At 44.9% G+C, this 15,923-nt stretch overlaps 1 protein-coding gene across 5 annotated transcripts in view; it reads left to right on the forward strand.

Annotated features, from left to right (window-relative positions):
- The window catches only part of LOC110523972 (dymeclin), a 144,453-nt gene that overhangs the window by 90,428 nt on the left and 38,102 nt on the right, over window positions 1–15,923 (forward strand). For all 5 annotated transcript variants that reach the window (XR_005051750.1, XM_036977713.1, XM_036977714.1 and 2 more), the window contains one exon: window positions 3,460–3,544. Coding sequence is in view for 4 of the 5 variants with exons in the window: in XM_036977713.1 (XP_036833608.1) it covers window positions 3,460–3,544 (85 nt within the window). In the remaining variant the exon portion in view is untranslated. The remainder of the gene's footprint in view (window positions 1–3,459; window positions 3,545–15,923) is intronic.

Here is a 15,923-nt window from a genome sequence, read left to right on the forward strand (position 1 = left end):
AGGGTTCGTACAGACATTGGAAAGTCAAATTTATGGACTTTTAATTACTTTTTCAAGCACAATCATCATTTTCAAGGATGTGCATTTTAAATTGTATTGTTTTTATAGCCTATAGAACAAAAACTCTCCCCAAAAAGTATGCAAAAAGTGTCAGATGTCTGTCACAAAAACTGATTAGAAATGAAAATATTGGATATTTACATTTGATCAGGAGAGTTTATAATAATTTCGGCTACAATAATTTCAAAGACTTTTCAAGAACCAAATTGAGGAAATGTCTGATTTTCAAGATATTCCAGTAGGCCTATTTGATTTTCTGAGTTACTTGTTGTTACATTCTAATGTTGTGCTGACCAAAATAAATTTGCACAGTATTTCAAGTGATTTCTTTAGATAATTGAACAGAAAAAATGAATTGAAGAAACTATCCCTGATCAAATTGGTAGTCCACCCAGTGAGTGTGTTTTCTGGGTTTGAATAAAATATTTTATGTGCTCACAAGGGAGCCACACCCGCAAATCTCATTTCGCACGTGCATAGGGTCGCACGTGCATAAGTCTGAATACCAAATATTTAGAAGTACTTAAATCAAAATGCGTAAAAAAGGCATACATTTACTAAGTCTGAATCGGCCCCATTGTGAATATGTCCATTAGGCTACTATGGAATTTGTCATTACTATGTCATTTATTATAAGTATCAAGTTATGGTGACTCTTCTGGTTAGAAACATTCCATTTTCCAATCACATATATTATTTGGAATTTATGTGCCCATGAAAGCTGTTTTCACGCCATAACATAAGGAGACATGAAATGGTATGTAAGTTAATCCGTTTTACCTCATTTCTACCAGCATGTTAAATGTGTAACCAGAGGGAAAAAAACTCTAGACCACCTTTACTCCACACACAGAGACGTGTACAAAACTCTCCCTCACCCTCCATTTGGCAAATCTGACCATAATTATATCCTCCTGATTCCTGCTTACAAGTAAAAACTTAAGCAGGATGCATAAATAAAGAAGTTGTCAGATGATGCATATGCTAAGCTACAGGACTGTTTTGCTAGCACAGACTGGAATATGTTCCGGGATTCTTCCGATGGCATTGAGGTGTACACCACATCAGTCACTGGCTTCATCAATAAGTGCATTGATGACGCCGTCCCCACAGTTGACCGTACATACATACCCCCACCAGAAGCCATGGATTATAGGGAACATCCGCACTGAGCTAAAGGGTAGAGCTGCCGCTTTCAAGGAGCGGGACTCTAACCCGGAAATCCCGCTATGCCCTCCAATGAACCATCAAACAGGCAAAGCATCAATATAGGACTAGGATTTAATCGTACTACACCGGCTCTGACGCTCGTCGGATTGGGCAGGGCTTGCAAACCATACAGATTACAAAGTGAAGCACAGCTGCGAGCTTCCCAGTGACAAGACCCTACCAGACAAGCTAAATTACTTCTATGCTCGCTTCGAGGCTTGCAACACTGAAGCATGCATGATTGTGTTATCACACTCTCCTTAGCCGATGTGAGTAAGACCTTTAAACAGGTCAACATTCACAAGGCCGCATGGCCAGACGGATTACCAGGACGTGTGCTCCGAGCATGCGCTGACCAACTAGCAGGTGTCTTCACTGACATTTTCAACCTGTCCCTGACTGATTCTGTAATACCAACACGTTTCAAGCAGACCACCAAAGTCCCTGTGCCCAAGAACACTAAGGTAACCTGCCTAAATGACTACCGACCCGACTACCGACGTCTGTAGCCATGAAGTGCGTTGAAAGGCTGGTCATGGCTCACATCAACACCATTATCTTAGAAACCCTAGACCCACTCCGATTTGAATACCGCCCCAACAGATCCACAGATGATGGAATCTCTATTGTACTCCACACTGCCCTTTCCCACATGGACATAAGGAACACCTATGTGAGAATGCTATTCATTGATTACAGCTCAGCATTCACAATACAGGAAACGGAGGACTGAGCATGCCCCCATTCTCATCGACGAGGCTGTTGTAGAGCAGATTGAGAGCTTCAAGTTCCTTGGTGTCCACATCACCAACAAACGAACATGGTCCAAGCGCACCAAGACAGTCATGAAGAGGGCACGACAAAGCCTATTCCCCCTCAGAAAACTGAAAAGATTTGGCATGGGCCTCAGATCCTCAAAAAGTTATACAGTTGCACCATCGAGAGCATCCTGGCTGGTTGCATCACTGCCTGGTATGGCATGTGCTCGGCCTCCGAATGCAAGGCACTACAGAGGAGAGTGCGTACGGCCCAGTGCATCACTTGGGCCAAGCATCCTGCCATCCAGGACCTCTACACCAGGCGGTGTCAGAGAAAGGCCCTAAAAATTGTTAAAGACTCCAGCCACATAGACTGTTCTCTCTACTACCACACGGCAAGCGGTACCGGAGTGCCAAGTCTAGGTCCAAAAGCCTTCTTAACAGCTTCTACCCCCAAGCCATAAGACTCTTGAACAGCTGGTTACCCAGACTATTTGCATTGACCCCCCCCCCCCTTTTTACGCTGCTGCTACTCTATGCATAGTTACTTTAACTCTACCTACATGTACATTTTACCACAATTACATCGACTAACCTGTGCCCCCGCACATTGACTCTGTACCGGTACCCCCTGTATATAGCCTCGCTACTGTTATTTTACTGCTGCTCTTTAATTTATTTTTTACTGAACAATTATTTTTCTTAAAACTGCATTGTTGGTGAAGGGATTGTTAGTAAGCATTTCACTGTTAGGTCTGTTGTATTTGGCACATGTGACAAATACAATTTGATTTGATTTAAAACGTATTATAACTAACAACACCTGCCATAAATGAAAGGAAAGAAAAGTTGTTTTATGTCAAGCGATGTTGGACATGTCTGTCAAGACTCCAACCACGAGAAAGGGTTTTAGACTGTTTTTAAATCAACTTGTGAATTGTATTGAATGTAGCTATGTTCCCCTGTTATATCTTAATGTAATGACATTTTAAAAATTGGCTGATTATTATCAATTTATCAACAGCAAATAAGTTGTCCACCGCAGGAAATCCTCAATGGTACCCTAGTTTATAGAAATACCCATGTGTAGTGCGTACCTCAATCAGCGTCATGTGTGTTAGTGACAGTGTTTGTGTGTTAGATCTCCTCTGTAACGCTGTCTCTGTCTGTCTTTCTTGAGTGAGATGTGAGGAGGATGTTGTTGCTAGTCTGATTCATGCTGTTGCTTCTCTCTCACACCCCCTCCTCCCCTCTCTGTCTTCACCCCCTCCTCCCCTGTCTCGCTCCCTCATTCTCTTCATTCCCTCATTCTCTTCACCCCCTCCTCCCCTGTCTCGCTCCCTCATTCTCTTCATTCCCTCATTCTCTTCACCCCCTCCTCCCCTGTCTTGCTCCCTCTCTCATCCCTCTCTCTCCCTCTTCACCCCCTCAGCCTGTTTGCACTGCTGTCCAAGAAGCACAACAAGATTTTGGAGCAGGCTACCCAGTCTCCACGGGGCCTGCGGCGGGCAGACTATGTGAGTACAGTTCCCCTACTTCCCTGGTCCCCTGGACCTCCAGCCACGTCAACTGCAATCAGCCACACACACCACAGCCTCCTCTGTCTGCAGGGAGGGAGCAGGCCTGGGGCTGGGGGGGCCTGATGCCTGACAACCCCCCCTAAACACACAGGAACAAAGACACAGGTGACATGAATGCAGATGCAAACCCAGTAAGAGACAGAGGCCATACGCAAACCTAGACACCCAGACGCACAGACCCAGAAGTGGCTGGAGGTGTGTGCGTGTCAGTGATTAGGCTCCTCCCACACACAGGCAGAAGGGAAGCACCCTTCACCCCCACTCTCTTTTGTTTGGATGTCTCCTTAATGGCCCTTTTCCCTTCCAAAACACACACACACACACACACATACACCCATATACTTGATAATACCATTGCTATGTCTAGAGTCGTTGATGCTGAATTAACTTCTGGCCAATGATATTACTTCACCCAAACATTACCCTCCCTCGTCACATTGTGTTTTGAATACGTCTTTATCAATTATATCATGTTTGCTATATGTCTGTGTGAATTATATCATGGAAGGTCTCCTCCAAGCTCCAACAATAAGCTGGTCGGGGTCATTTTCATTAGGGCACACCATAGCAAAACATAGTAAAGAAATATTTTGCAACAGAAAACAAAAACAAGACATTTCTTATTGGACCAGTTCAGGTAGTACCGCCCCCTGTTTATGTTTGGTGTCTAATAAATATGACCCTGGTCTCAATGGAAGAAGTTGTGACTAGATTCCAACCAGCTCTCAGGGATCTTGTTCTGTGTTCGTATCTCATGTCCAGTCTAGACTTCAAAGTTTTGTTCTGTTACTAAGTAATGTTGTTAAGAGGTTTTTATTTAGTGCTAGGAAGAAGGAAATCCTGCAGTTTGAACATAAAGGTGGTTATCATAACATCCAGTCAACAACGTACAATTACTTAATTTGTTTGCGGTTCTCAATCAGTCAGCTTCTCAATCAGTCACTACAAATGTCATAACACGTTGGATGCAAACACACAAATAAACACACCTTCATATTTGGCACACACATTTAAAAACTTGTTTTTTTAAAGTTGATTTTCCTTGTGAAACAAATACATTGGAAATTACTCACCAAAGCTCCTAATAATAACAACTATTTGTACTGCAATAAATACACATTATGCATATATACAACAAGCACCTATGAAAATGTGACGCTGATATGCACACAGCGGTGTTGTTGTCTGTAGAGCCAGGCAGGCTGTGTGAGTCGTGTTGGGGTGTAGTGTGCTGCGTCGCAGGGGGGAGGATGGGAGATGAGGGGAGACTAGGCAGGACAAAGGCAGAGTGACAGGCCCCACTTTGCCTTCAGGCCTCGTGACTGATCTGCCGTGACGCAGAGCCACAAGCTCAGACACGATTTACAGAGGGTAGAGGGGGGAGAAGAGAAAGGCTGACGGGGAGTGAAGGGGTGAGATGGGTGAGGAGGGAGCAGGCCTTGGTCTCATGGGAGAGGGTAGAAATGGGCAGGGGAGAGGCTAAGAGGGAAGGCTGAGGAGGGAGCTAGCTGTGGGAGAGGGGAGGAGGGAAATGTAGAGAGGCGGGGGGATGAAAGGGATGAGGTGGCACGTGGCAGTAATTAAAGTTGACTCCAGAGCGTGCGTGCCGGGTGAGAAGGGGCGAAAGCGAGGGTGATGGGGGGGGGTTGACTTTACTTCTTCCCCTACAATCGCCCCTAGTCCTTCGTTCCACTCCAGCCACCACCACCCCCCTCATTCACTGCTCTCTCACTCCATCTCACCCTTATTTTCTCTCCCACCCCATTCATCACTCTCCCCAGTCCTCTGTCACTGTAATTCTCTAGGACACCCCATCTCTCTCCGTCTCTCTCTTTGTTAGTAGTAGATGGTGTTGTGATAGGAGGCCTAGGAGATAGTGGATCTACCTTTGGCCTTTTACTGGTGATAGGAGACTGGCTAGGCCACTGTTCTCCTCTTTCCATCTCTTGCTTTCCTGCCTCCCAGTCTGCAGCCTTCACCATCCCCTTCTCCCCCCCCCCCCCCCCTCTCCTGGGTGACTGGTTGCAGTGACTTTCTCCCTCCCTCAAGGTCCAAGGGGTTCTTCACCCCCCCCCCCCCCCCCCCCCCATTGCCAAAGCAAGTGAAATCGATAATTAACTAAAGTGAAATAAACAATCAAAAATATACAGTTAACATTACACTCACAAAAGTTTCATATGATGTCAATATACATTGTTGTAATGATGTGCAAATAGTTAAAAGTACAAAAAGGAAATAAATAAACATAAATATAGGTTGTATTTACAATGGTAACTGTTCTTCACTGGTTGCCCTTTTCTTGTGGCAACAGGTCACAAATCTTGCTGGTGTGATTGCGCACTGTGGTTTTTCACCCAATTGATATGGGAGTTTATCAAAATTGGATGTGTTTTCCAATTCTTTGTGGGTCTGTGTAATCTATGTCTCTCTAATATGGTCATACATTTGGCAGGATGTTGTAATGTGCAGCTCAGTTTTCAGCTCAGTTTCCACCACATTTTGTGGGTAGTGTGCATATAACCTGTCTTCTCTTGAGAGCCAGGTCTGCCATCGGCGGCCTTTCTCAATAGCAAGGCTATGCTAACTGAGTCTCTTATCAATCAAATATATTTATAAAGCCCTTCTTACATCAGCTGATGTCACAAAGGACTATACAGAAACCCAGCCTAAAACCCCAAGCAATAGAGATGTAGAAGCATGGTGGCTAGGAAAAACTCCCTTGAAAGGCAGGAAGCTAGGAAGAATCCTAGAGAGGAACTAGGCTCTGATGGGTGGCCAGTCCTTTTCTGGCTGTGCCAGGTGGAGATTATAACAGTACATGGCCAAGATGTTCAAACGTTCATAGATGACCAGCAGGGTCAAATAAAAATAATCACAGTGGTTGTAGAAGGTGCAACAAGTCAGCACCTCCGGAGTGAATGCCAGTTGGCTTTTCATAACCGATCATTCAGAGTTAGAGACAAAGTCAAAGATTTCCTTAATTTTGGGTCGGTCACAGTGGTTAGGTATTTGTATTTTTTCACCTTTATTTAACCTGGTAGGCCAGTTGAGAACAAGTTCTCATTTACAACTGCGACCTGGCCAAGATAAAGCAAAGCAGTGCGACAAAAACAACGACAAAAACAACAAGTTACACATGGGATAAACAAAGGTACAGTCAATAACACAATAGAAAATGTGTATACAGTGTGTGCAAATTAAGTAAGCAGGTAAGGCAATAAATAGGCCATAGTGGCAAAGTAATTACAATTTAGAAATTAACACTGGAGTGATAGATGTGCAGATGAGGATGTGCAAGAAGAAATAGTGCTGTGCAAAAGAGCAGAAAAAAAACAAATATGGGGATGAAGTAGGTAGTAGGTTGGCTGGGCTATTTACAGATGCGCTGTGTACAGCTACAACGATCGGTAAGCTGCTCTGACAGCCGATGCTTGAAGTTAGTGAGGGAGATATAAGTCTCCAACTTCAGTAATTTTTTTTGCAATTCGTGTCAGTCATTGGCAGCAGAGAACTGGAAGGAAAAGCAGCCAAAGGAGGTGTTGGCTTTGGGGATGACCAGTGAAATATACCTGCTGGAGCGCGTGCTACGGGTGGGTGTTGCTATGGTGACCAGTGAGCTAAGGCGGAGCTTTACCTAGCAAAGACTTATAGATGACCTGGAGCCAGTGGGTTTGGCGGCAAATATGTAACGAGGACCAGCCAACAAGAGCATACAGGTCGCAATGGTGGGTAGTATATGTGGCTTTGGTGACAAAACGCATAGCACTGTGATAGACTGCATCCAATTTGCTGAGTAGAGTGTTGGAGGCTATTTTGTAAATGACATCACCGAAGTCAAGGATCGGCAGGATAGTCAGTTTCACGAGGGTATGTTTGGCAGCATGAGTGAAGGAGGCTTTGTTGCGAAATAGGAAGCCAATTCTAGATGTAATTTTGGATTGGAGATGCTTAATATGAGTCTGGAAGGAGAGTTTATAGTCTAGCCAGACACCTAGATATTTATAGTTGTCCACATATTCTAAGTCAGAACCGTCCAGAGTAGTGATGCTAGGCGCGAGGGCGGGTGCGGGCAGCTCTCGGTTGAATAGCATGCATTTAGTGTTACTAGCGTTTTATGAGCAGTTGGAGGCCACGGAAGGAGTGTTGTATGGCATTGAAGCTCGTTTGGAGGTTTGTTAACTCAGTGTCCAAAGAAGGGCCAGATGTATACAGAATGGTGTCGTCTGCATAGAGGTGGATCAAAGAATCCCCCGGAGCAAGAGCGATATCATTGATATATACAGAGAAAAGAGTCAGGAATTGAACCCTGTGGGACCCCCATAGACTGCCAGAGGTCCGGACAACAGGCCCTCCGATTTGACACACTGAACTCTATCTGAGAAGTAGTTAGTGAACCAGGCGAGGCAGTCATTAGAGAAACCAAGGCTGTTGAGTCTGCAGATAAGAATACGATGATTGACAGAGTCGAGAGCCTTGGCCAAGTCGATGAAGACGGCTGCACAGTACTGTTTTTTTATCAATGGCGGTTAAGGATATCTTTTAGGACCTTGAACGTGGCTAAGGTGCACCCATGACCAGCTCGCAAACCGGATTGCATAGCAGAGAAGGTACGGTGGGATTCGAGATGGTCGGTGATCTGTTTGTTCACTTGGCTTTCGAAGACTTTAGAAAGGCAGGGCAGGATGGATATATCTGTAACAGTTTGGGTCTAGAGTGTCACCTCCTTTGAAGAGGGCGATGACCGCGGCCGTTTTCCAATCTTTAGGAATCTCAGACGATACGAAAGAGAGGTTGAACAGACTAGTAATAGGGGTTGCGGCAATGGCGGCGGATAATATTAGGAAGAGAGGGTCCAGATTGTCTAGCACAGCTTATTTGTAGGGATCCAGATTCTGCTGCTCTTTCAGGACATCAGCTGTCTGGATTTGGGTGAAGGAGAAGCAGGGGGGGCTCTGGCCAGATGCTGCTGGTGGTGCAGAGCTGTTGGTCGGGGTTGGGGTAGCCAGGTGGAAAGCACGGCCAGCCGTAGAGATATGCTTATTGAAATTCTCGATTATCGTGGCTTTATCGGTGGTGACACTGTTTCCTAGCCTCAGTGCAGTGGGCAGCTGAGATGAGGTGCTCTTATTCTCCATGGACTTTAGTGTCCCAAAACTTTTGGAATTAGTGCTGCAGGATGCAAATTTCTGTTTTAAAAAGCTAGTCTTGGCTTTCCTAACTGACTGTGTGTATTGGTTCCTGACTTCCCTGAAAAGTTGCATATCACGGAGACTATTCGAAGCTAGTGCAGTGTGCCACAGGATGTTTTTGTGCTGGTCAAGGGCAGTCAGGTCTGGAGTGAACCAAGGACTATATCTGTTCTTAGTTCTAAAATTTTTGAAAGGGGCATGCTTATTTAAGATGATGAGGAAGGCACTTTTGAAGAACAACCAGGCATCCTCTACTGACGGGATGGGGTCAATATCCTTCCAGGATACCCGGGCCAGGTCGATTAGAAAGGCCTGCTCGCAGAAGTGTTTTATGGAGCGTTTGACAGTGATGAGAGGTGGTCATTTGAGCTCGGTCCCATAACGGACGCAGGCAATGAGGCAGTGATCGCTGAGATCCTGGTTGAAAACAGCAGAGGTGTATTTAGAGGGAAAGTTGGTCAGGATCATATCTAAGATATCCACATATCCATGTTTAGGGATTTGGGGTTGTACCTGGTAGGTTCCTTGATAATTTGTGTGAGATTGAGGGCATCTAGCTTAGATTGTAGGACGGCCGGGGTGTTAAGCATATCCCAGTTTAGGTCACTTAACAGTACGAACTCTGAGGATAGATGGGGGGCGATCAATTCACATATAGTGGGTCTTTCAGCATGACAATGATCCCAAACACACCGCCCGGGCAACGAAGGTGTGGCTTTGTAAGAAGCATTTCAAGGTCCTGGAGTGGCCTAGCCAGTCTCCAGATCTCAACCCCATAGAACATCTTTGGAGGAAGTTGAAAGTCCGTGTTGCCCAGCAACAGCCCCAAAACATCACTGCTCTAGAGGAGATCTGCATGGAGGAATGGGCCAAAATACCAGAAACAGTGTGTGAAAAACTTGTGAAGACTTACAGAAAACGTTTGACCTCTGTCATTGCCAACAAAGGGTATATAACAAAATATTGAGATAAACTTTTGTTATTGACCAAATTCCTATTTTCCACCATAATTTGCAAATAAATTCATTAAAAATCCTACAATGTGATTTTCTGGATTTTTTTTCTCATGTCATCATCTGTCATAGTTGAAGTGTACCTATGATGAAAATTACAGGCCTCTCTCATCTTTTTAAGTGGGAGAACTTGCACAATTGGTGGCTGACTAAATACTTTTTTGCCCCACTGTGTATATATATACTTGCACAATTGGTGGCTGACTAAATACTTTTTTGCCCCACTGTGTATATATATATATATATATATATATATATATATATAAAAAGAAGTGTGTTTTTTGTCCATTTTAACCACACACTTGTTGTTTGTGTACATTTATTTTATAATGTTGTATGGTTTTCCCCCAACACCACTTCCCATCAATTTGTATTGCAGACTCTCATGCCAAATTGAGTCTAAAGCTTTTTTGAAATCAACAAAGTACGAGAAGACTTTGCCTTGGTTTTGGTTTGTTTTTTTGTCAATTAGGGTGTGCAGGGTGAATACATGATCTGTCATACGGTAATTTGGTAAAAAGCCAATTTGACATTTGCCCAGTACATGGTTTTCATTGAGGGAATGTACGAGTCTGCTGTTAATGATTATGCAGAGGATTTTCCCAAGGTTGCTGTTGATGCATATCCCACGGTAGTTATTGAGGTCAAATTTGTCTCCACTTTTGTCGATTGGGGTGATCAGTCCTTGGTTCCAAATATTGGGGAATATGCCAGAGCTAAGGATAATGTTTAAGTATAGAGAATTGGAATTTGTGGTCTGTATATTTTATCATTTCTTTGAGGATACCAATGAAATGATAAAATGCCTTAATTTTGCTGGAACCCAAGAAGAGTAGCTGCTTCCTTGGCAGCAGCTAATGGGGATCCATAATAAATACTAACACCACAGGCCTTTTTGGGTTGGAGGGTTTGAATTTTGTCCTGTAGTTCATTCAATGTAATTGGAGAATCCAGTGTGTTCTGGTAGTGTTTAATAGTTGATTCTAAGATTTGTATTTGATCATGTATATGTTTTTGCTAGCTGTTCTTTGTTATAGGGCCAAACATATTGGGGAAGTGGTTTACCTATACATCTCAATTTTTGGATAGATAACTCTTTGTGTTGTTTGTTTTGTGTTTTCCAATTTTCAAAGAGTCTAAGGACTCTTCAATTACATTGAGCTGATTTCTGACGTGCTGTTCCTTTTTTTTCGTTGTGTATTTCTGTATTGCTTTAGTGATTCACAATAGTGAAGGCGTAGGCTCAGGTGTCTTTTTTTGGTTGGATAAGTTTTTCAATTTCTTTCTTAGGTTTTTGCATTCTTCATCAAACCATTTGTCATTGTTGTTAATTTTCTTCAGTTTTCTGTTTGCCGTTGTTTGATTTCATAGGGAAGCTCAGAGGTCAAATATACTGTTTAGGTTTTCTACTGCCAAGTTTACACCTTCACTATTACAGTGGAATATTTTGTCCAGGAAGTTGTCTAAAATGAATTGAATTTGTTGTTGCCTAATTTCTTTTTTGGTACTACTTTCCTTCCATCTATAGCATTACTTAATATTATTCAGTTCCTTTGGCTTTGATGCCTCATGATTGAGTATTGCTCTGTTCAAGTAGACTGTGATTTTGCTGTGATCTGATAGGGGTGTCAGTGGGCTGACTGTGAACGCTCTGAGAGACTGGGTTGAGGTTAGTAATAAAGGAATCTACAATACTACTGCCAATAGATGAGTTATAGGTGTACCAATCAATAGGGGTCCCCTCAAAGCCTACCATTGACTATGTACATGCCCAGCATGCGACAGAGCTGCAGGAGTTTGTTGGTTATGTAGTCGTAGTTGTGACTAGGGGGGGGATATATGGGGGAGGGAATGCTGTCACCTCCAGGTAGGTGTTTCTCCCCCTGTGCGCTGAGTGTGTCAGGTTCTTGTCCAGTTCTGGACTTTAGGTGGCCACAGACTAGTACATGTCCCTGGGCCTGGAAATGATTGATTTCCCCCTTCAGGATGGAGAAGCTGTCTTCATTAAAGTATGGAGATTCTAGTGGGGGGGTATAAGTAGCACACAGGAGGATGTTTTTCTCTGATTAGTCTTTCCTTTTGGATTTCTAGCCAAAAGTAACATTTTCCTGTTTTGATTCATTTAATAGCGTGAGTTAGGTCTGCTCTATACCAAATGATCATACTCCCTGAGTCCCTTCCCTGTTTCACACCTGGTAGTTCGGTGGATGGGCCTACCAGCTCTCTGTAGCCTAGAGGTAACCAGCTCTCTCTTTTCCTCCCTCCTTCTCCAAAGCTTCCCTCTTCCCTTCCCCATGTGCTTAGAGCTGTGGATGTTCTCATTAGGCTAGACTGCAGCTCAGGGCACTGAGCTCCATATGACACCTAGATATATTCTAATCCATGTGAGCTCGATGGACCACTCTAATGAAATCCTTCTCTGCCTTCTGGCCCATATTCATATTCAGTCCCACAGTCCCTTTGTGAATGACAGTGGGCTTGGCTGGCCATGAACATTTTATTGTTATCATGGGCTATAGGGACATTGGTCTATATGGCAGCTTTCTGTCCACTGGCCACAGGCATCAGACCTGATTGAGTCACTGATCTGCTAGGGAGGGGTAGAGTATCTAGCCCTGTCCCCATCCCTGTTCCTGTTCAGTAGTATCTGCTCGGTGTCAATGCCAAGTGGGGCGGGACAAAACATATTTAACTAGCCACAATACTCCTTCCCTCTGTAGTCTCCCTCATCGTTCTCTATTTTCTCTCTCCTTCTCTCCCCCCTCTTTCTTTCCTCTCTGGTCTGTTTAGCAGAAGAGTGGATGTAAAGGCAGTAATATAAAGCAGCTGGCCCTGACAGTATTCCGTTCCCCGCTGCTCGAGGGGAGGAGGAACGGGGGAGTAGAGAGAGTGAACTGCGAGAGAGACCGAAGGGGTGTAGAAAAAGTGGGGAAGGGGAGTAGGGAGAGAGAGAGTTTGTGACTGACTGGCATCTGGAAACAATGTAATTTGGCATGGTGGCCAGGCTATGGAGAGAGAGCGAGGGAGAGGGAGCTAATGTTTGTTTAATGTAGGATTGTCCTTAAAGCAGGAGGATATTAAAAAGAGAGGATGAGAGACCTCAAACACTGTCAGCTCAGTGGGGGCGTTTCCCCCTAATACCTGTGTGTTCCAAATGGCACCCTGTTCCCTTTCTAGTACACTACTTTTGACCAAAAAGTGGCAAATGTAAATTAAAATGTAGTGCACTTTATAGAGAATAGGGTGCCTTTTGGGACTCAACTTTGTCTTTGCATCTCCTCACCACCACCAAATCCCCCTCCTCCTGTTCATCAACCCTTGTTCCTTACCTCCCACGCACACAGCATTCTCTCTCTCTCTTTTGCTCTCTCTCTCCCTCTCTCTCTCCCTCTCTCTCTCCCTCGCGCTCTCTCTCTCTCCCTCGCTCTCTCTCTCTCTCCCTCTCTTGGTCCGGCTCTCTCTCTCGGTCTCGCTTTCTCGGTCTCTCTCTCCCTCTCTCTCTCTCTCGGTCTCTCTCCCGCTCTCTCTCTCGTTCTCTTCCGCTCTCTCTCTCGTTCTCTCCCGCCCTCTCTCTCGTTCTCTCCCACTCTCTCTCTCGTTCTCTCCCACTCTCTCCCCCTCGCTCCCCGCTTTCCCTTTCTCTCGCTCCCTCGCTTTCCCTCGCTCCCTCGCTCTACCTCGCTCTCTCTCACTCGCTCCCTCTCTCTCTCCCTTGCTCTCACTCTCTCCCCCTCGCTCCCTCTCCCCCTCGCTCTCTCTCCCCCTTGCTCTCAATCCCCCTCGCTCTCTCTCTCCCCCTTATCTCTCTCTCCCCCTCGCTCCCTCTCTCTCCCTCACTCCCTCTCTCTCCCTCGCTCCCTCTCTCTCCCTTGCTCTCTCCCCCTTGCTCTCCTTTTCCCTCGCTCCCACTCTTTCTCTCCCCCTCCCTCTCTTTCTCTCCCCCTCCCTCTCTTTCTCTCCCCCTCGCTCTCTCTCCCCCTTCGCTTGCTCTTTCCCCTTCGCTCTCTCTCTCCCTCGCTCTTTCCCCTTCGCTCTCTCTCTCCCTTGCTTTATCTCGCTCTCTCAAGCTCTCAAATTCTAATTCAGATTGCTTTATTGGATGAAATATAATTTGTAGATATTGACAAAGCAGTATAGGGGTACAGCATTTCAGTAAATACAGTACAATGCAATGAGGATATTGAAATACAGTTCATTTCAGTAGTAATTATAAAAATAGTACATATAATCATGTATACAGGTACAACACTACTGCTGTTGTATTGTCATCTTTGGTCGATACATTTAATTAAAGAAAATAAGATGATAAAAAGAACGAAGGAATGGCTAATAAATGAATTTACATGAAGAAAATGTAAATGGATGATGGTTACACTATGTATTAGTTGTAAGTTATATACAATGTATTAATGGTCATGGGATGTCCCTCCGGCTATGGAAATCATATACATATCTGGAAGTAATATTAGCAGTTTGTCCCTCACCCAGAATAATTCCCATCTTTATGTCATTAGTAAATGCACAGAAGTTGGGAATTGATTGACATATTATCTTGAAAAAATATGATATTATTTGGGAGTATTTCTCACAGTATCTCTCTGTCTCTCTCTCTGTCTCTGTGTGTTTGTGAAGCTGGGTCTGGTTAGTGTCAGGTCTGTAGAGGGTTAGGCCCTGGCCCCTGGGGACAGGCCAAGGGCAGCTCCAGCCCCTATCCCCTGTAAACCCCCTCAGCAGAGGTCATGTGTCTGTTTACTAATGAACATTTCAAAGTGACTGCTGTTACGCACGCACACACTCACTCTCCCTCATTCTCTCCAGCTATCCGCCCACCCCTGCCCATCCCCCATCTTACTCTACCACTCAATCCCTCGCCTCGTCCTTTCGTGATGAGCTCAACTGAACGTTAGGGCCCGGACTCAGTAGGAACCAGTAGCAGGAATGATTTGTTGTTTTTGTTTTCCCTCTTAAGGATAGTTGAAATATATTGAAGAAAGAAATAGTGGATCAAAGCACCACACAGATACATCCTAAACCCTACATACTGTATAGATAACCTCTTTAACATGGCATACCAGACCTCCGTGTGTCTCTGTTTACATCTGTGGGCTCACTGAATCTGCTCTGTTTAATTGTCTGTATATATACTCACCGATTCAGCCTGGAGCACTATTCCCTCTGTGGGTTAGTCCTGCTAGCTAGAATATTGCATCACATATACTGTAGCTGTTGTGCTGCTCGGCTGAATCCATACTGCAGCGGTATCATTTATTTGTTTGTTTTCAAACGCTAAACTAGTACTTAGGAATACTACAACACTATGATGACACACCACAATATGCACAGGTGACCCTGCTAGTGCGAGGAGATTCATTTCATCCCTTTCGCTCCTGCTGCTTTACCTCCACACCCCCTCCGTCATTAGTTTACACTGTCACCCTGCTTATGGCAGGCAAACCTTCCGACAGACTGTTGCAAAGACTGAGAGAGGATGAGTCAGAGGCTGCCCACTTGTCTGTCTGTCTGCCTGCCGGTCCATCTGCCTCTCTCCCTGTCTGTTCTTTCTGTCTGTCTGTCTGTTCTGCCTGTCTGTCTTCCTGTCTCCCTCCCTTACTGTCTGCAGCCAGCATCTTTCTTCAGTAGGGCCGCCCCAGCCAGCCGGCTCTCGGGCCTAATACTATACAGGTATTTTATGTACTGTGGTCTTTACACTGCTGGCTTAGATAGAGAGGGGGGTAGGGGGGAGTAGCTCAGACTGAGGCTGAGGTTACAGTCAGCAGGTGGAAGCAGCCAGTTAGTCACTAATCCACTAATGACCAGCCAGTCATGGGGGCTGGATTAGCACGAAGCTACCACTGCCAGGGAGCCAGGGCACTAGGCAGACCAGACCAGCCAACCTCTCAGTTCCAGCCAGCATTCCTATTGGCCTCTAGCTAACTGTCAGGGCAGACAGGCAGGTCAGACTCCCAACCCAAGCCAGCTTTACCCAGAAGCCCACTAGGCTGAGCTGTCGCTAGGTTAGCTTACAGATGTTGGTGAAATAATAAATGCCACCCAAAGCAATTTACAGTACAGTAAACACTTAGAGTACGTTGAGTACAGTACGGTCCCATATGT

This window comes from Oncorhynchus mykiss, chromosome 5, assembly GCF_013265735.2.
Source record: "Oncorhynchus mykiss isolate Arlee chromosome 5, USDA_OmykA_1.1, whole genome shotgun sequence".
In the NCBI taxonomy this organism is placed as follows: Eukaryota; Metazoa; Chordata; class Actinopteri; order Salmoniformes; family Salmonidae; genus Oncorhynchus; species Oncorhynchus mykiss.